Source organism: Falco peregrinus, chromosome 1, assembly GCF_023634155.1.
Source record: "Falco peregrinus isolate bFalPer1 chromosome 1, bFalPer1.pri, whole genome shotgun sequence".
Classification (NCBI taxonomy): domain Eukaryota; kingdom Metazoa; phylum Chordata; class Aves; order Falconiformes; family Falconidae; genus Falco; species Falco peregrinus.
The window spans coordinates 64,640,022-64,661,788 of record NC_073721.1 but is presented as its reverse complement, the minus strand read 5'-3'; the positions used below and the strand labels follow the sequence as shown (position 1 = coordinate 64,661,788).

At 39.9% G+C, this 21,767-nt stretch overlaps 1 protein-coding gene across 21 annotated transcripts in view; it reads left to right on the top strand.

Moving 5' to 3' along the window:
• Window positions 1–21,767, top strand: part of NRXN3 (neurexin 3) — a 1,021,997-nt gene that overhangs the window by 441,766 nt on the left and 558,464 nt on the right. For all 21 annotated transcript variants that reach the window (XM_055812570.1, XM_055812560.1, XM_055812519.1 and 18 more), the window contains 4 exons: window positions 6,369–6,488; window positions 12,431–12,812; window positions 14,187–14,377; window positions 14,907–15,080. In XM_055812570.1, the coding sequence (XP_055668545.1) occupies window positions 6,369–6,488; window positions 12,431–12,812; window positions 14,187–14,377; window positions 14,907–15,080 (867 nt within the window). The remainder of the gene's footprint in view (window positions 1–6,368; window positions 6,489–12,430; window positions 12,813–14,186; window positions 14,378–14,906; window positions 15,081–21,767) is intronic.

The window sequence follows — 21,767 nt, the reverse complement described above, 5'->3', positions numbered from 1 at the left end:
ATTTGTGCCAGGTGTGACCTGTACCATACATGCAATCAAATTGTCTCTTTTTTGTTTCTAATCACAAATTGCATACACATTGAGTAAAAGACACACAGCATGATTTCTGCACTGAGTTTTAAGAGCCCTGCGAACAAGCTGCAGTCATGATGAATGCTGCCTGAATCCGTATTGAGTCTTACTACAGCCATTGTCCAGGGTGTCTGTAAATGATCATTCAGTATGGTGCTATGTGTATTTATAGCAAAAGCAAGGAACATTTTTTTTATTTTTAAATAAGCATTTTTTCTTTTGTGAGGACATTTTAAAACAGTTGTATTCAAACAGTTAAACCAGCTTAACTTTTTTTGGGGGGTCAAATTTATAGGGGTATTTTTCTGAGCTAAATAATAGGATGGTCTTGCTATGTTTCATTTATTTGCTGAGTTAATTCCATGCACTTGATTAGTATGGCTCTTGGGGGGAGGGGAGGGAATTCTTATCTGCACCTCTGAGGCTAATTGAGTCTGTGGCCATTTAAAGGATTGTGTAGGCACTTTTTATTGCTGTACAAATGTGAATAATTAAGCTTTGCTTCTGGGTAGGTTGGTGTAAATCATGCTCAATTTTATTGATTTCCCAATGAAGCCATGTTGTAAAGCTGTAAACATAACTTTTCTGTAAGCCTTCTAAAAGCATTTGTTTCTTAAGTGTATGCTATGTTTTGTTTAACGTGGGGTAGCACACGGAGATGATCCTCTTCCTTGAGGAAATGGAAAGGTTGGTGCAGGTAAGGTCCCCATTAAAGATTGTGACCATCTCCAGGGAAGTGCAACTGCTTATTCCTTGTTGGCAGCCAATGTTTTCTTGAAAAGGGGGATTCTAAAGCCTGTATATGAGCAAAACAAGTGTGTATATATGTAAATATGTATTGATCTCTCTCGGCTATCTATATAAAAATCTGCAATGTACCAAAAGTCTGGGGTTGCCAGTTGTTTCCTAGCAATTAACAATGCTCCTGGAGTTGGACAGCAGATCCTGGTCAAGAAAAAGACCTTCCTGAAACTCTGTGTCCATGCTAGTGCTGCCTGGGGAAAAAAACAACAAAATTTACACTACTGACTTATACTCAACCAAGAGCAAAAAATATTGAAGGTTTTCAGAGCAGCATCCAGCTCTGCATTTGAGCCATGCATGTGTTTTGATATTCACCCCGTCTTTTGTAGGAACTCATATCAAGAAGCCATAAACGTGTGTGAATAGTTTGGCAGTGTCTTTGACCTTACACCCTCCTTCCCCTGACCTTGTTCAAACCTACCTGTAGAATTTGTGATTAAATATCCTTGGACCTAGAATATATGGAAAAAAAGAATTCTTTGTTTAATATGGTAACAGCTCCATAAAATACCTGCCATATTGCATATCTGTGCATGATTATTTCATGTATGTTACTAAATAATTGTCTTATATAAACAGGCTACGTATCTTCCAAAGTAGTGTTAGTATCACTAGGGATGAGAAACAAGCGAAACTTTTTGATATTGGATGAGAGCAGATGCAGAACATAACATTTTGATGTAGTGTCTTTGGGTGATGTTTCATTAACTGCCAAACATTATTTTTGTAAAAGTTTTCCAGTTCTTTCCTTTGGCTTCATAACCTCCCTCCTCTGTGCCACATTTTTAGGGCTACAATGAAGAATCCCACTCTACAGTTGTACTAGTCACAGCTGAATATTCTTCAGAGAATCGCTAAATAGTGTCTATATAGGGTGGATTGGTTTCTTGCAAGCTTTGAGATAATCTGTCTAGCTTGCCTTGTGATTCATTCTCATGTTTTACAAATCTGTGTGCACCCATCTTTCACAGTGGATCACAACTTTTCTGATCATCATGTAAAAGTAAAAACAACTCAATGACTCCTCCCCACCCCACCCCACCCCCAAAAAAAAATAAAATAAAAAAAATTGGGATGGGGTCGGCGGAGAACCTTCCCATTCCCAGCCCCTCTCTGCCTTGAAATGCTGATGGCTGAACAAAGTTGAGATGGTAGCTGAGCATTTTAATTACACGAAAAAAGCAGATAAAACCCTGTTATTGTTACTGAGGGTCTTCTCTAAACAGCATTATTATATCGTTGTAGAATTAGTTCTCATTGTAATGAGGGAAAAGCCTTTTTCATGCTCATCAAATCTAGTGGTGTCTTTTCTGGTTGTCTCTTCTGCTGTTCTGTAGACCTGAATGTTTCACCTCTTCTGTAATGTTGGATAAGATATGCAATAGTGAGATAGCGTGGTTTCATGAAGGTCATTTTAATCATAGAAACGGATCAGATAATGACAGCCTGCACCAAGGGTAAAACCACGCTTTTTTTAGGTTTTTTATCTACCTGCGAGGAACTGGTGAGGGGGTTAAACCCTCTTCCTCCATTGCCTTTCATAGGAGGGAGGTTCTGTGTGCTGTTAACCTCTGAGGATGGGTAACAGCTGGTGTTTTCAGAGCTATTGTTTTAACTGCATCTCTCTGACCAATTGTTTGTTCTAAATGAGTGAGTTCTTGGGGGCCAGATGGAAAGCATCTTGGCATTTTCAGAAGGCATGAACTGATTTTGCCTCTTTATACTTCAGTATATTTATTCTTGGCACTTCTGCAAAGTCTATTTGGACCAAGCTATTAATTAGCACTGGTGCAACTTTGATATTGAGGTAATGATTGGGACACCCTGGGCAGATGGGAGGGTGTTCTTCCATGTTTGAAAGAATATACTAGTTGTTTTTTATGAACAATATGCAAACAAGTTTTGAGTAGATGTCAAAGTAGATGATGAGTAGCTGAGAGCACGAGGAGGAGTCACTGCAGCTGAATCAATATTTGCTGGAGAAGCTTGTAGCTACAACTGGACTGGTGTCCAGAGTATGGTGATGCCTGAGAGAAGTGTTTTTGCTTCTGATTGAGTAGTGTTTGCCACTGCAAAGCACCAAAGGGATACGCACTAGACTGGCTCATTTGAGTTTGAAAGTGAGAGGTAGTGATCAATTCTGTACGATGTACGGTTCTGAAGGAAGACATTAGGAAGGAGGATGTAATGACCAAGAAGGCCAGAGACACCAACAGGAGTAATGCTCTGGCAGCTTAACTATTAAGTTGTTTCTACAGTAGAAACTTTTTCTTATTCTTTTTCCTGCTAAGTGGCCTTTTAATCATCTGATGCATAAAAATTAAATTAATTGCAGAAATTACCTAATGTCCAACTGCCATCTCATCAAAAGTATTATAAATAGAAAATGTTTCCAGGCATCCAGCTTGTAACATTGCTGCACAAGTTCCTGGTCTTTCCTTGTCTTTTATCATAAAAGACTGCTGCACAAAGGAAGACATAAATCCTTGACTTTTTTTTTTTTTTTCCTCTGTCCAGCTAACCTTCTGTTTTGCTTCCTCCTACATCTGCATTATCCTAGTTGAAGGGTGATGTAGGTGCAGATAGCTTGAAAGGAGGAAAAAAGCCCCAAACCACAAGACGACAAAAACCCCACCAACCTCGGTCTAAACACTTTGTTTTGGGTGTTTAGCTGCAAGACCACAGAAATGCCTTGCTGGGTAGGAGACAATACTTAGGGAGAGCGTTATCCTTCTGCTATGTGGCCTGTTTTCTGTTTTCCCCAGCATCTGCAACTGTTGGATTAGGACTCTTCAAGTCATCTTTTAGAAATTGATCACACATAAATGTCTATATAATAACAGCATATATAGTAATCATGCTTAAGGAAGTGAAGTTTGGCATCCAAACGTGGGAGTCCCTCTATACACAATTCCTGGAACCACACAGAATTCAGTGGGAGCTTACACAGGGAAAACATCAACTCACTTGCATGCTGTCCGTTGAAAAATGTGGGCACACTTTTGCTGCTTTTCATGTCAGCCCAGCCGCTATGTAAATGCCTCGAAAGAACTGAGGAAGAAAACAGCTTGGATAGAGTAAAATAATGTTTAACACTTTTCTTTTTCTTTAATGCAAATATGCCTAGTTTGAAATACTTAGCCGAATGCTCTTGAGCACGTTCATGTATTGAATTTTTCTGTACAGTGTTATTTGGGTAAGCCTACCAAAACAAATCAATACCCATTGTTGCATACAAAACAGAGGCTTGTGAGTGAACAAAAGTATTAAGACCTCCTTTTTTTTTCTTTTTTTTTTTTTTATACTGATCGTATATTAAATTGGCTGATCAAGTCATGGACTTAAATAGCATGACATAGTTTGCATCTGCAATGCTTGATTTTCTAATGTATTAGCCCAAATTATTAACTAGTTACTTTTAAATAGCAATCTCATTTGTAAATAACCTTATTCATTTGGGAAAAAAAAGTTGGAAAGCTGAAATTTTTTACTTATTTGAGACTTGGTTAAACTACACTTTCTGAGAATCCAGTCATATAACTTCTATGGGTGTTTTGTTGTGGAAGTGTTAAGGTGGGCATCAAGATAACAATGAGAAGCCAAACCAACTCATTTTGGCTGACCCCTATTTTGTCAGGCTAGGGCTGAAAAGTGGGAACTTGCAGCAACTGTGAGTTACTCAACCATGTTGAATGCAGAGCTGCTGCATGGAAAGTGTATTGTCAGCTGAGCAAAGTCAGCACACCTGAGTATTTCTCTTGGCTGAGTCCTCCAGAGCTCTAATGGACCTGTGGAAAAGTAATGCTTTTTAAAAAAGCATTTGCTGCCCCTTCCTTCCCTCTCCCTCCATGCTTTCAGGTGGTATTATAGAAACACACAGGTCCAGACAAACTCCTTTATCTTCCTACCTGGGAAGTGGCTGTGTGGGCTACAGTAACTAGTGCAGTATATTTTGATGTAGGCAATAATTTTGCTGGCCATCCAGAGACATCATTTTGTGATATATGTTCTGGGATAAAATGTGCTCACTTGCTGATGTAAATCTATGTACAGTCCCTGGATATTTTTCCTATCCCTTCTTTCGCTTCTATCTCACTATGAAATATGCTACTCTTACTTGCTAGTCAAGTCCATGACGCAGATCAGAATGGGTGCAACGCATTGTGCAGAGTTTCACCTGAATTTGTGTACGTTTTATTCTGTGTTAGGTAACCAGTCCAACTAGAAGAAAAAATGCTGTTCAAAGGCTGTCTGAATAAAGAGATTGATTTGCTTGTGCTGAAAAAACATAGAGAAATAATCTGCATATTTGATATTAGTTTTACCAGTGCAGTAAGCTGAGCTGTAGTAATGCCTTGTTGTCCCTGTTCTGCCTCTTTTAATATGTTAAACATGTCTTGCTTTTTCTTTCTTGGGTTCCCCTTTGGCCAGTTTGGGCAATGGGCCCAGACCCAATGCACAACATGTTCTGCTGTCCTCCTCCTGCATTTCTCTGACATACTTGGATCAAGAGACACTCTAGCACTGTACTGAAATGAGCATAGATGCTTTCAATTTAGCACACACCATTATTCAATTTCACTTACCATTTGACATGAGTGAGGTGTTCCAGTCCTGTAATCTGAACAATTAATGTTTTAAGTAATTGCCTGTCAACTGTGATGGGTGAGCAGCAAAACTGGACAAATATGGGTAGCACTAGTGCTATTTTCCCAGGAGCATTGTTTGCCAGGGCAACTGTCAGGGCAACTGTCATTTTACCTTTTGAAGAAGAAAGGACTCCTCTTTCCCTTTTGACCTGTAATTCAGAGGGTGAAGTAAGTACTTTATAGCCAGGCTGCTTTGCCAAAGAACCTTAAAGCAAATAACCAGGTTGGTGAGTGGTTGTCTTTCTGAGGTTTTGCATTTAAAAAAAAAAAAAATAAATAAATTTTTTGGGGTGGTGGTGATTGAGGTTTTCTGGGGGTTGGGGTGTTATTGTGTTTTTTTAATCTTTTTACTATTTTTTGAGGTGAAAGACTGAAACCAACCTGGTGTTCGATACCTAAGTGTTGAGAGATCAGTGTGATTAGCTTTGAAAAGAATCCCAAACACCTTGGGGCTGCTATAAATCCAGATTGTTAGGAGATCAAAATTCGGATCTAATGACTCCACTCCAGAGACATTTCAGTCACCACCTTGGTTTTTTCTAATACTGCAGTGCCCTGTACAATGAGAACCATAGCATAAGAAAAAAATCCATCCCTGTTTTAAATGCCTGTGACCCCTGGGCTGTGTGGAGGAGGGCACTTCACCCAGTAGAAGGGTCTGTGACCCTGACTCCCTCTGAGCTGGGAAGGTGTAGGTGTGAGAGGTGATTACAGGTTATAATGCACCTACACAATGTACTCGTCTGTATCACACCAGGTTGATTTTGGTGACTTTTCCCATTGAAGAAATACTAAACTAATTGTGGGTCTGGCTCTAACTGTCATACCTCTCCTCATCCCCAGGCAAAGGACCTGAAACACTTTATGCTGGACAGAAACTCAATGATAATGAGTGGCACACGGTCCGGGTAGTTCGGCGAGGAAAGAGCCTCAAGCTGATGGTGGATGATGATGTTGCTGAGGGTAAGTGTAATGTATGAGTATTTTTTTCTCATTATTTTTGTGCTTTTGTTCCCAGTCTCTTCTCTGCCGTTACACCTATTACCCCGATCTTGTGTGTATCCTCTTTACTAACCCTCCCTTCATGTTACTTTTTGTGTCAGTTCTGAAAGACTGTTCTTAGCCAGCACCAGATACTTGTGACAACTGCAATGATACGAAACATGGGGTTAGGGATGCAGCGGTGCTAAGCAGTACTGTCTCTGGTGCCAGGCTGTTTGGGGTATGCTGTGAGTATACATCATTCCCGAGCTGCAAGTGCGGCTGTTTCCAATGCTGTGGAATCAAAACCAAGGCTCCCTAAAGTGTTCCTTTGCACAAACTTTTCCTTGATGGTAGACCTACATTTGGCAGATGTGGTAGAGAATATGGATTTCTATCTCTGCTGTTTGGTTTTAGTTTTGGTTTTTTTGTTGTTTGTTTGGGTCGTTGTCCCCCAGGTTCTTGTGCTTGTGGCTCAGAGCCATCCAGAAGAAAAAGCAGCTAGGGCAGTTTGTTCCCCACTTTGTTTTAGAGGTTAGAGAGGACCCTGACTCATCAGAATATATTGTATCATAACATATAGGGTGTATCAGTCCCTTTTTTTTTTTCTTTCCTTTTCTTTTTTCTTTTTTCCTTTTCCTTTCCTGCATTTCCTGACAGCTTTTTGAGGAGAAACATAGTTGAAGGGGGGAAGAAAAGATCAATGACTTGGGAAAGCTGGTGCTTTAGATTGATCTTTTCTTCATCACAGAATTATAAAGGTGATACTTTTCTGGTCCATTTCTCCACAGCTGCAAGAGACAGAAACTTACTTTTCTTTTTTCAAAGGTCTTAAAATTCTTATAGCTGTATATAACGGTAGGAAATGGGGGTTTTGAGGAAAACACTAGCAGCCTGAAGGCTGAGAGTAGCATCACAAAGAATGGTAACTCTGGATGTGACATTGGTATGGGTGTGTGTGTTCAGTTGTGACCCATGCTGTTGTGTCAAATGCTGATGTCCTCTGTTCTGAGTACCTTCTCCTCAGAAGGCAACTAGAAGGAATGGCTGTTGTAGGCAATCCTGGAATACTATATCCTATCTCTGCAAAAAGTTCTTTTCTACTGTCTGAAGGCAATTAATTTTTAGTAATGTGATAATTAGATTAAGTGGAAAGACATGAGTCGGGATTTTGAAATAAAGCGCATAGAAGTGTGATTGCAGGAAAATGACTCGGTATATATTTTCCCTCTGAAGTAAACATACACTGTGCTATATAGGCTGAGAATTTGCAAAAAAGAATCAGAAACATATGAAAGAAGAATCTTTCCCTCTCATTGTTGGAATTGATGGAGGCTTGGTCAACATTCGGTTTTAGGAAAATTAAATTTTATTTAAGAGGGAACTTTCTGAATTGATTAAATATGTTGTTAAAGGCTTCATCCTGATTACTTCTGCATTTAAGAACAATTCTTCTGGATATCCTTTTTTAGCAAGCACCATGAGGTGGCACTCTCTGCATTACCAACTCAATCCGCAGAAAGCCATCTGGTTTTGAAGCCTCCTTTCCACGAAACTGAGTTTATAAATAATAATGATACAATCCTATACTAAAATAGGATGTGCATATGCACATGTATATGAATTACATAATTAAAGATGCATTACAGCTAAAAATATCTGTTAAAAGAATGCCATCATGGCAAAGTCAAAAGTCAGAAAAACCAGAGTTAAAATTTTTCTATGCAATTTGCATCCCACTTCCTTGGGCAGATGATACAGTCTTCAATGATGCGGTCACATAGATTTTTCCACAGGATTCTCGCTATCTTAGGCATAGATCAGAAGTCTAAATTGGGCCCCCAGCAAAAAATAAACAGCTTATTTGATTGTCACCTTCTTTCTTATTGCTTGCTTGGAATGATGTACGCCAGCTAAATTTTGCTCTAAGTATAGAGCTGTTGTTTTTCTATGTGTGTGTGTTTGTTGTGTGCTACTCATCAACATGTTTATGCAGAACTAAGAAGCTGTAACTGGATTTATTCCCCTGTCTATGTTATACGAAGTGAGTAGGCATCTTTTTCCTGTTTTACAAGTTTGGAAACAAGGCACCAGAATAAAGCTGGATGTATTTGGAACCAATTTGGCATGATTTTTTTCAGTCATTTGCATGCACAAATATTCAGCATGTCTGTAAATTGGATCCTGTAAATTAGCTCAGCCCTTCTACTTGGAGAATTAAGTCTAGACAGTTAATGACCACCTATGAAAAATATGTAATGAAGTGAGTGACTTGGCTTCTTGCAGGATATCTAAGACAAAGTCAGAATCCAGTTCCTCTGGACAGCATTTTTCTGCTTAATTGCAAAACCCTCCTCCCACATTCCCCCCGGCCTCAGAACATCAGTGATAAATGAGACACAAATATAGCAGTCATGTTCCTCCCTACAACATCTTGCTAGCACCCAAATACCTCAGCGGAGGCTGGAATTTTTTTTCTGTCTGCTACCACTTGAACTGGAGAGCTGCTGATTGCTGTAGCAGTTACAAATACAATACAGTGGAAGAATTAGGGGCGAACTCTGCAGGTGTTCAGAAAATTAGAAAATACTGGATTTCACTCCTTAATTTCTTAGGAAAATACACCTCTGTCCTGATTCTGGTCTTGTATTGTCATATCCTTTTCAGCTTTTCACTGAACTTCTCCTAATTTTCTGCACTACCACTACTGTCACAGTCCTATTTATCCTAAGCCAGTCCCAGTTTTGTCATTTCTCACCTTTCCTAAAATTCTGGGTTCAGCTCTGCCAACTTCCCTCGCTCCATTTCTAATGCCACCTATATTTGGATTCTCTGTCCCTGAGTACTCCAGGTTTCACTGGCCTGGCTTTTTTCTTCTACTCTGGAAACAACTTTGCATTTATCTAAGAGTGGAAGAGCTAAGGAGAAGGGGTTTCTTGATTTTGGTCTTTGACATCTCTACATTTTATTTTTCTAAACTTTTGAAGCAGGATTTTTTTTTTTAAGTGATTTTAAAATTCTGTTTTATTTTCTTTTTGAGAAAATACAATTCTTTTGGTTTGGAAAAATCAGAAGTTTTCATTTGTTAACACTAAAACAGCCTGTAACAATCACAGTAGTGGAGGTGAGATGATTTGTCTAAAAAAATTTTCCCATATACAGTTTCAGTTCTTGTAAACTGGCATTTTTCAAACTAAAACATTATTTCTGGTAAAGAACTGTTTCAGTACCAATGCAAATGTTTTTAAATCCTGACACTTGAATTCCTGAATAGTCATAAATATGTGACTCAGCTGCTTGTAAGTTTGTCCAGCTGTATCTGCTTGGGTTGAAGCTTTCCATGTCAATGGTCTCTTATAATTGTCTTTAAACTTAGATCTACTGCTAAAATTGGTAATAAGTGAAAAAAATAAACTATTTTGTGTAATATTTTCATATTTGGAATAGACACTTGAAAACATTTTTTTGTAGTGACAGCTGTGATTGTTTGCTGTCTTTGCAAAAAACTCGCTCATATTTGGACAAAATAAAAACTGAAAAACTGCACTTTGTACACGATCATGGGAGGTGAATTAGAAATATTTCAGTGTTTTAAGAGAACCTACGCAAGAAATAGACCATCAGTTCATTTAATCTGACTATACACCACAGGTCAGATTGTATCATCTGAGTGTCTTAATAAGTGTTTTCAGCTTTTATTCTATACCCAACAACAAAAAAATGTGAATAGTAGGAAAAGTCTTGAAAGACCTATGATTATATTTATTTTTTCTTTAATCTTTTAACACTTGGGAACTGTTTAGGTGAGAAATGCTAGGAGATTTCAGGACATAGCACAGAATATGAGAAAGCTTGTAAGTCCCAGTTGGTATGACCTGGGGGAGTTAAAAGAGGAATTTGCTGTCAACTCAGCCATGATGATCAGTGTGACTCCCAGGTTTAATCCCAGTGACTCAGAAATACCTCTTGCAGTGACCAGTCAAGAGCAGTGTATATACGCAAACGGACCAGCAGATGCAATCAATTGCTCGTTGTTTATTATAACCAAATATTATATATTTGTATATATAATGTCTATAATAACCAACCAAATAAATAAACAAATATTATTGTTTAATTTTGTCTGTCTATAGCCCACTGAAAGCATTTATGCAGGTCTTTATCCAGGTGTCAAATTTTCACAAAATTAATATGAATTGAAATATTTTTGACCCTTCTGTTCTTTTAACCCTGTTTCATTTTGACCAGTATGTTAAAATGTTATTGGAGGCAGAGGGGCCAACAGGCAGTGTAGCTGTTTCCTTTGGAAAATCTTCTGAAATGAAGGATTTCAGTAATTGTATCGGCAGCATATACTAGAAGGTTAAGTAGAGAAACATGCAAAAGACCCTGCTGCAGTGTGGGTCCTTCCCATGGGCAGCAGTCCTTCATGAAGTGGTCCAGCATGGATCCTCTCCACAGGCCATCAGGAATACCTGCTCCAGCATGGGCTCTCCATGGGTCACAGGAAGGATCCACCTGCTCTGGCATAGGGGTCCTCTGTGAGCTGCAGTGTGGGTGTCTGCTCCACTGTGGTCTTCTCCATGGGCTGCTGGAGAATGTCCACTCTGGCACCTGGAGCACCTCCTTCCACTCCTCCTTTTCTGACCTTGGTGTTTGCAGGGTTCCTGGTTGCATTTTTTGCTTTGTTCCTTGCTCACAGGCAGTATTTTGCCCTTTCTGAAATACACTTTCCCAGAGGCATCACCACCTTGGCCAAGGGGCTCAGCTGTGCCCAGCATGGGGCAGCCCCAGCCTCTTCTCACGGAGGCTGCCCTGCAGCTACCCCACAGCAAGCACCATGTAAACTCAATGCAACACTTCAGAAAATTTCATGCGATAAAAAATAACAGCATCTTTGTAGCAGGGTTAGAATAATGGTTGTACATTGAATGATGAGAAAACAAATAAATTTTGAGCAATTAATGAATTTAGTATTATTCCTGTTGTATATGCTAAATGGCACGAGGCCTGTGTAGAAAGGCTGTTCGCTTGTATGACCAAAAGTTGTGTGGCTGCCTTAATGAGGAACTATAGAGAACTAGAGCAAGGATGTTTGTAATGGTTTTCATTCTGATGCTGCACAACTTGTCTTTGTACTCAAACTAGTCTTCCAGCATACTGTTGTATTTCATCTGCCTGTGTGGGTTCTGCGTCTCTACTGACGCCTAGCGTGCTTACTGAAACACTTAAATATGCTTAAAGAATAGTCTGACATATTTGGTATACAGAATAGTTTGAGTATTTTAATTAAGAGGTTTAAATACCTCACAACGTGAGAAATAGCCCAAGTGGTAAGCTGATGATTTAAAAATATGGAGGGCTTTTTGCCTGTTACATTCTTGTGCATTTCCCTCCTGCTGTGCTCTTAAAATAAGAGAAATAACATCAGGTACCAGGAGAGGACAACAGAATAAATATTAGCAGGTTTATGACTGTTCTCACTTCTCGTTCTGCTCTTTCGATAAACATAGATTAATATACAGTGTTTCCAGGAAGGGCACTTTTAAGAGTTGTTTCAGAAGTGTCTGAGTTTTTTGGCAGATGGACTGTTGGGTCAAATAGATCACCGTAGGCTTTAAGGGAGAGACCCAGTCTTCTTCACAATCAGGGAAGTCTGTGAAGCACAGGGAAAAATACAGAGCTAGCTGCCCGTGGCCCTTTCCTCCTGTCTTCTCTTTTTTTGCCAGGTTTTGGCAACTGCTAGACTCGAGCCTCCCCAACAAGAGTTTGTGCGTTCTTTGTTGTAAAAGCTGCTGAACAGTGACCGGATGGGATTGTGTTAGTACTGCTATTAGTCTGGAAACTGGAGGGTGAAGGGCTCCCTACAACCTGTTACTGATCCCTGAGCTTTCTGCATGTTCCTCCTTGCTTCTGTCCTTTAGGCACAATGGTTGGTGATCACACCCGCTTGGAGTTCCACAACATTGAGACAGGGATCATGACGGAGAAGCGGTACATCTCTGTCATCCCCTCCAGCTTCATTGGCCACCTCCAGAGCCTCATGTTCAACGGGATGCTCTACATTGACCTGTGCAAAAATGGTGACATTGACTATTGTGAGCTGAAGGCACGCTTTGGTCTCCGCAACATTATAGCTGACCCTGTGACGTTCAAGACCAAGAGCAGCTACCTGAGCTTGGCCACCTTGCAGGCTTACACATCCATGCACCTCTTCTTCCAGTTCAAGACCACCTCAGCTGATGGTTTCATTCTCTTTAACAGTGGTGATGGCAATGACTTTATTGCAGTCGAACTAGTCAAGGGGTAAGTGACTGTCTGCTGTATTCTGCCAGCTTATTTATAGATAAACTTACTTATAGGTAAGCTTAAAATGTTTGCATAAAGAGGAATTCACCTCAGAGTCATGTCCTCTCTGTTTGCTGAGGTGTATGACAAAACACTTAACGATAAACACTGAAGCTTACACTTCTGACTTCATCACTGACTTCCCTCTGTGGCTGAGGGAAAGACACTTTTGCAGTATGAAACATTAATCTTTTTAAGCCCTTTGGATCTAGTTAGGCTAACATTTTTGTGCTGTAAACCTTGCAGAATAGCACAGAGGAGGAGGAAATGTGCTGAGGGTTCTGAGTCTCTCTTCCCCCTTGCATTTTATTTTATTTTTTTCCTGTAACAGACTTGTGTTTCTGCTCTCTCCACTAAAGGAAAAAAAGGACATATGGGCTGCCGAATTTGTATTTCTGCTGATGATGCTTGAGGAAAAGTGAACTCAGCTTGCTTTTGAGCTGCTGTATTCTTCTCACAAGACCAATAACATTAAAAAAAAAAAAAATCCTCTCTTAGCTGAACTAATTTTGATCTCTTATACTCATCTAGTCACAGTAGAAGTTTTCCATAAATACAGTTTACTAGTCCTCTTTATTTCACTACAACTGTAGTTCAGTCTGTTTCATTTTTAACTTTGCACATATTTGTGTAAGTGGGACATTGAGTAATAAAAAAGTAGGAGTCATGAGCTCCTGGTACTCTGAGAGCTGAATTTTGTTGTCTTTTTTTTTTTCCTTTCTAAGTAGAATATTTATCTTCTATCCTCAGGTGTATTTCTGTTTGAACTACTTAAATAATTCAGGGTAACACTCGCATGACTTCAGTCTTCGTTAGGGTCTTTATTTTTTGTTGAAAGCTTTGCTAATTGTTCTCTAGCTGTTTAAATAAACCTAGGATCTCATGTGAATTTTAGTACAATATTTTGAGTGAGTTTTCCACTTCTTAAGGGAGTTATTCAAAGCTCAGAATGAATCTGGGGAATATAAGCCCCAAATAAGCATGCCTAGTGTTGCTCCTCAGTATGTTTATCAATATCACCAATTTTAAAAAATAATTATATGCACAGACAGGGGTTTTGTGGTTTTGCAAGAACTTTGTGAAAAAGAGGAATGCTTTGTGGTTAGAATCTGATTACTCCAAATGCTGTCATTTCAAAATATACTAATCCTTACATGTTCTTGGTTGAAAGTATACAGCTATATGTTCTCAAATCTGGCTTATTAGAACTTTCTAACCCAGGGATATTTCCCTTTGTGACTTTTGTAAGTTGATTTATCAGCTCTGGCTAGAATAAGGGTCAGTAGCACTGGAATTCTTACAAACTTTAACTAGTTCTTGCTATGTTTACAGATATATACACTATGTGTTTGACCTTGGAAACGGACCTAATGTTATCAAAGGCAACAGTGATCGTCCTCTTAATGACAACCAATGGCACAATGTCGTCATCACCAGAGATAACAGTAACACACACAGTCTAAAGGTGGACACTAAGGTGGTCACTCAGGTTATCAATGGTGCCAAAAATCTGGATCTTAAAGGTAAGTTCTACAAGACTGATTGTTCCCCCCCTTTATTCTTGCAGGGCTTAACCAGTAAACAAGAGAAAGCTTGCAGGAACCATGCATTACAGAACAGTAAATCTGGAATTTACTGATTTTGGCTTTCAATTTCATTTTTCTCTTTCTCTGTTTGGCAACGTCCAGTACCAGAATAGTTTGGCATATTTTGCTTTTTCAAAAGTTGATTGTCATAGTGCAGTTTTTCTTAATTAGGATGCAATTACAATCAGGTTTTTGTTTTTTTGTGGTTTTTTTTTTTTTTGATGGTGGTTTTTGTTTGTGTGAGTGTGGGTTTTAGTTTGTTGTTTGCTTTTGGTTGTGGCTTGGGAATTTTGGGGTTTTGTGGTAAAGGAGGAAGAAATGATGACTTGCACAATATCTTGCTTTGCTTTTAACTTCTTCTGAGCATCTGTTCAGCTTGCTTTTTTTCATGCTGGGTGTGGGGGGTAGTCGTTCTAGAAGATACGTAATTTCCTCCTTCTTGTATGCTTACCCCTTTCTCCTCTAGGTGATCTCTACATTGCTGGCCTAGCTCAAGGCATGTATAGCAACCTCCCGAAGCTAGTAGCATCACGTGATGGATTTCAGGGCTGTCTAGCATCTGTGGACTTGAATGGGCGTCTGCCTGATCTGATCAATGATGCTCTGCACCGCAGTGGGCAGATTGAGCGTGGATGCGAAGGTATAATTGGCTTCAGAGAAGTTCCCCTCTCAAGAACTCCCCTCTTTACTTCATTGCTGCTCCCTGTGCATCTACTTGTCCACTTTACTGTCCATTTCATTAGTTTGCTTTCATCATGACATCCTTTGCCTCACTTGTACCTTCCAAACTCTGCAGCTTAAGGGATAGCTAGCTTCTCAGAGCAGCTTAGCAGCTGTTCTCTTGCATACTCCATCCCTGTGAGGTGGTACTTCTGGTAGTGGAAAAGAAAGATGGCACTGGGATGGACTACTACTTACTAGTACTTTTCTCAGAGTGCTTTATTAACATTACAGTACTCTTGAAATATTTTGAAAGAGGTTTCGAATCTTCAATTCACTTTTGCTTCAAAGTGCCCTTATTTGGGATCCACAGAACTAAGCATTTTAAAGACTAAGGAGAGGCAGGGGAAATGGAAAGTAGAAGGAACCGAGGGATAAAGATTGGACCAAGGAAGGAGTTCCTTTCTGAAGAGGTGGGCCTGCAGTGAGAGCACTGGGGGCGTTGTCTCTGCTATTGGGAAAAACTTGCTCTTCTGTAGTTTCTCTTTTCCAGCCAGTTTAGAAACAAATGTAATGAGTGTCTTTTTGAAGCATGTAAATAGTAGTGATTCCTTGAAGCTCCCATTAATTAAAAGAATATTTACATCGACAGCACTGACTCAGTAGCATCAATATAGCATCAATTCCCAAAACACTTGGAATACTTACAACCAAAAAAACCCAAGCTTTTGCTTGCTGAGTTAAATGAAAATCACCATTATGTCTAGCACCACTGAATACCAGTCTGCTGTGTTGGCTACCAGTCACTAGAGGAAGATGGTTTTATCAGTACAGTTGTCTGGTATGCAGGTGTGCTAAGGTGTATGTCCTGAACTGATCCTTCAAGATGGGCCTTTGCAAAGTGAAATTACTCCTTGACCATGTTTCCTTACTATGCCAAGACTGCAGGTTATATCATGCTGAAGACTTGCCACATATTGAGACTGTCCCTTCTTAGGATTGAAAGTATCATCTTAGTGCTCTCTTTGAGTATTCATGAAAAAACAAATTGGCAGTCCAATTAAATCTGATCCCTTCCTTGTCTCCCGGTGTTCTGGTTGGCTGGGAGCTCCTGTGCCTCAGCCCTCCTTCCACACTTCCACAATAATCCTCTGGTTTGTGAGACTTTTGTGTCCGGTCACAGGAGCTCACTCAATGTCTACTCCAATTTCACAGTGTTGGTAAGTGCCACACAGCTGTAAGCTGTTCTTTTTCCTGTCTCTCTGCCGTATTTAACAGTTCCTGTGAACAGTGTTGTTCCTTGTGGAAATAAGCATAGCGTAGCACAATCTGTGGCTTTGTCCATCTGTGGCAGAGCCAAAATGCCAAAAGAAGTGCAGCTTTTCTGTGTTGCTGTGTACAAGGTTGAAGAAAAAAAAATGCATTTGGAGTTTTTTGAAAATGTCTTTTCTGATTATCCTTGGTGCACTGAAAGCTATTCTTTAATATTGGTGATTTCTGGTAATTCTTCTATTTGAAATTAGCTTAATCTGTTGGCTATATAGCCTGCATGTTATTTCTACTAGCTTTTCTCCTACAGAGGACCTCTCAGGCTAACTTGTCGTTCTTTGGGGCTCAGGAACAGAGTCATGATGCTTTCTCAGAAAACTTTGCCCCATATGCACCTTTATTAGAGCTATGGCATTTCCTTCTCTTGTACTCAGTGTAGCTCTTTGATTTAGTGTCCTAATACTGAGGGTTGTGTAAAGTCAGTGCCACTCCCCAAACACCTGATGTGGCACTTGCTTTGTCTGTGTGCCACCCTGGTACCAGCACGGTTGCTGCCTGAGATTGGTTCACTCTTAGAAATGTCAGGAATGTGAGCTCCCCTTCTCTTCTGAAGCCCTTCAAACAAGATTCAAAGTTGGAGACAGACCTAAAAAACCAGGTGGGAAGGTCAATGAGAGCCTTCATTCTGCCTTTGGAAGAACTTGATCTTGCAAAGCAGTGCCCATACTATCTTCATGACAAGTCCCTGCTCAGTACCAAGGGAACTGCTGAAGAGTTGCCAACATATTTTAGAATTTAGTAAAAAACCTAAGAATTAGGTCACCAGAAAGCAGTTCTATTTGTTTTTTGAACCACAGCAATCCTCAAGGCTTCATCTCACATCTTGGCTGTTGCCTGCTGGTGCCTGCTCTTATAGCTGCTCCTGAAGAGTCATACCTTCCCCCCCCCCGCCCCCCCCCCCCCCCCCCCCCCCTATCTAAGGAAAGAAAAACTCTTGAGTGTATTTGATCCTTTTTGTTTTCATCTGAAGTGATCTTGGGTGCAGTCTTAACAACGTTTTTAAAGGCTAAAGTCCGAACCAGTTCTTGCTGTCTCATGGTATTTAAATGTTTGTAACAAACAATTGCAGGCTTTTGGGGTGAATAGTTGTGCTGTGTGTTGATTTGCAGGATATGTCCTTGTTTCATCATGAAGGGCAGTGGGACCACATACACAATGAGAACATGCATGCTTAAAGAAATGCCATTCCATGCCCACACGTGCATGTTGCCTTCTCATGTGGTGTGAAAGAGATTTCTGCTAACGCTTGTCTCTTGTTGCGGCTTTGCTTTCAGAAGCAGAGGAGATTACAAGGTGGCAGCTGTTTTCTCTGAAACTGTCAGTTTGATCTCAGACAGAATCAAAGGATGTGTGGAGGAAGGAAGCCTGGAGAATAGTAGAATTTGAGATGTAGGTCAGCAGACAGCACTCTCCCACATAAGACAGACCAGTACCACTACAAATGGGTGACATTGTGGCATCTTGTTTGCATTTGTTATCTTTATTTGTGTATTTCAGTACCCTATTCCATACCACCAATTAAAATGCTCAAGTTTTAATAGGAACACAATATTCTTTATTGTCCTGGTTTTCATGCCTCTTTCTTTTACTCAGTTGCAGCAAGCCAGTGAGTTTCCTTGGCCACATTGTCCTTCATGTGCTTAAGCGTAATTCAGCCCTGCTGTATCTCAAAGCACAAACCTACTGATTACCAATTATTACACAATTAACTGTGTTCCAGTGATGGGTGAGGCACCACTCCTATTTAAGCAGGAGCAGAAATCCTTTCAATAGAAATAATATTTAAGTGAGAGCTTTTTCTTTAGGACCTGGAGAATCCCTAAGCATTCTTAGGCCATATATAGGGGTCATTAACTGAAATGCAGGCATCCTTGAGACTGCAAGTGGCTGGTGTTTAATAGTATATAGTAGTACTGAAAAAAATAAAAGGCAGCTCAAGACCTAGGACAAGGATTACTTTATCAGTTTTATTCCTGTAATTTCTTTAAATTATCTATGTTGGGATTTGTGTAAGGTAGCACGACTAAGCAAACCTCTTTATCCCATTTGTTAGCTGAATTGTCAGCTTCCTTTTGCATTACACAGCTTTCTTGTCTGCTGTACAACCTTAAGTTTTCATCTTTTGAAGTATGCTGCTCAGTCCCTAGTGTGCCAGGCATGATGATAGCTGCCACAGTGACACCTGTTTTGATGTGTCCTGTAGGACTATTACTTTTGGTAAAGAATTTTGTGGGTGATTATTTGGAAGAAGAGAGCCCAAGGGTGTCTGAAATGTCAAAAGAGCCCATGGAGTTAAAGCCCCACACCACACCTCCCTTTCCTTTTTGTGTGTGGTGGTCTGGTTTATTTTTATTGCCTTTTTTTGCAATTGCTGCATTTCTGATTTTTTTGGGAACAATAGGTAGCTCTTCGTTGATCTTGAAGGTCTGGTCAGATCTGTAGTGGCAGCTTGTGTTTCCCTGGAAGGTATTTGTCAAAGCCAGAAACCTTCTTACTGGCTGGTGTGTAAAATCTGTTCTGGGTTGATGTGCTACACACAACTGTGAGAAGAATGAAGTTTCAAGATAATAGCATTATAGCAATATATTTATCGATTTTCCATGCAGTATCTTTATCTCTTGTGTTATCAGCAGCTTTCATCGCCACTTTTTACGTAAGAGGGCCCTTTCCCCTACCACCATCAAAAAAAGGGGTTGGTGAGAGGGCCTGAGAGAAAAGGTACAAAATATAGGGAAGTGGTTAAGACTTAAATGGTCCTTGTGCCAGTTTTGGGTCAGGTTACCGACCACTCTGAGGAGGCAAAGTCAGTTCTCAGAAAGGACTTCACGTTGGGGGGCCACTTCTGCTGGAAGCTTCCAGGCAAGCCTGCTACCTACTTTGGGCCTAGCTCTCCCCACCCATAAAACAGATGTATGGAATTCATCTATTTGTGATGAGAGTATGAAATTCAACCATGTCTTGCAGAGCACTTTGAAGTAGTGGGTGGAGGCCCCTAGAGATGAGCAAAGCATTAGAAACTGAGGAAAAGCCTTCTGTCACGACCTGATTCTCTCCAGTTTCCATTTAACAGCCTATGGGCTTTAGTTGGAAATTTTTATACAGCTCCTAACTTTGAGTAATATTTCCATTTCTATGTCAGACATACACAGCTTGAGAGAAAATATGTCTGCGCTGTGGCGTGTAGGCGAGAGTTGGACGGTGGAAGAAGTTGTTCCAGGTGACCTTTCCCTTCTTGAAAATAAACTGGTTTAAACTTTGGATCACCTCCTCCTTGATTCTAGACATCTGAAATGAATTCTTTTTGCTGGGCACTTTGTTCCTGGTCTTACTACTAGTTGAATGAATCAGTTTATTCTGTCCACAAAAGTGAAGACTGAGTGACTCACTGCTTTCTCCTCACTGGTCCTGGAAGAATTTAAGCAGATGTCCAACCTTATGTGGAGTTTAAAGATATTGTTGTAAATATTAATGAGTAATATTTCCTGCATTTGGAGTGGTTTTTTTCATCTCTTTATTAATTTGCCTTATGTTCTCCTGTGTTTTCCTTTCCTTTGTTTGGACATGCTTATGTTGCTTACTGTGAGCACTAGAGCTATCTGAAATTCAGCTGCACGTTCTAAATACTCATGTTCACCCCATCCTGCCACCAGCTGAACAATCCTAAACAGCAATGGTTAAAGAACATTGTATTTCATCCACAAGGCAGTTTTCCATGTGCTTTAGAGATGTGGTTTCTTCCTGTCCTCTTCACCTTTCCTCACCTGTTCCACTGACAACAGCTTCTCTCAAAAGAGTGATGATTATTGGCTGACAGTATGCTTTAGAGCTTTTTTTTTTTTTTTTTTTTTGTCCTAATTTAATCTTCTTTCAGATCCTGCAGTAGAATCATAATCTTGTGCTACTTGCCATGAAATAGTATAGTTAACCTTTGGAATTCACTGGTGCATGAAAAGCATGAATGACACGTAAACGTTGGATAATCAGAAGTGCATTTTACATACTAAGCAGTATGTGGAAAAAAGAAAACCTTATCTCATGCTTAAAATCTCACAGCAGGATAATGTCAGAAAGGATTTCACCCTTCATCTGCTCAGTAGTGAAACTTCAAATCTGGTGATACTGCACTTTCTCTGTGGAATCAAAGGCTGTCCATTGAGGAGAGGAGCGTTAGTTTACTCCATGATGGTTTGACAGCTCTCTTGTTCTTTATGCTTTTGTATTCTGTTGTCACAGTGCTACTGGAATTATGGAACAAATATAAACTTTGTTCCAGCTCAGCTACAAAGATGATGAGGAGCAGGGTAGTTAGGAAAAGTGCTTGTTTGTTACACAGAAATTACTTTATTAGAATATGTGTCAAAGAAGATGCGTAGAGGAATGCATCCTCCTTCTGTTTCCACCCCTCCCCTCCTTTCTTTTGTGTTTTGCTTGAAGAACTCTTGGAATTTTATGGCTCTATGTGCTAGAGCAGTTCCAGAAGTGGGAATTAAAATCTGATTAGCTCAAAAGGGAATATAATTGCCATCTTGAGTCATTCATGAGCTATAAAACAACAGCAAAGATTCAAAATGTTAAACTGCGTAGGAACCACAGGAAACAGCATCTGTATGTGTTGGTGCTAATTTTTTGGGTTGTAAATGTGAAAGGAGAGGATGGGAGAAAGGGAGAGCTGCCATTGTCTTTTCAATATCAGCCGTGATATTAGAACTTTTTAAGAACAGAAGGTTATAAAGGTGAGTATGCATTTCTTAAATACCCATCTTTTGAACAATGAGGTCAGTGATTGGGTGTTTTGGTGTTCCCATTGTGCTATATATTAGAAACATGTAACCTTCAGTGGCAAAGGATTCAGGAGCTGCTGCCTGTACTCCCATCTTTGTCCTCTGCTTTTATTCATGCTGAAAGAGAAAACTTAGAATCAAGGTATAATGCTGCAAAAATCTATGTGGCTTCCTTGGAAGGACTCCATTAAAAAAAAAAATTAAAAAAAAATCCTCTGTCTAAATGGAAAACCATCACTGGGATTGTTTTGGTTTGCTTTTTTTTATGCTCTCCAATTTTCAGAAAGTGTTCTTGGGTCTTCAGTCAGTCAGACTTGGTAGACTTATGATTCTCTTTTGCCATGTGGTCTATGATTTGACTATCGATAAGGAGATCATTTCCACCTAGATGAAAGAGTGAGCTTGTACTATTGTCATTTGTTGATTGGCCTGATGAGATTGACAAAGATTATGTTTGTCTAAAGACAGAATTGTCTCTTTGCCTGTTGATGCAAGTTTTCTTAAGGATGTGTTGAAATCCATGAGCAGGCAGCAGCTTGTGAGGGGGCAAAGTTTTA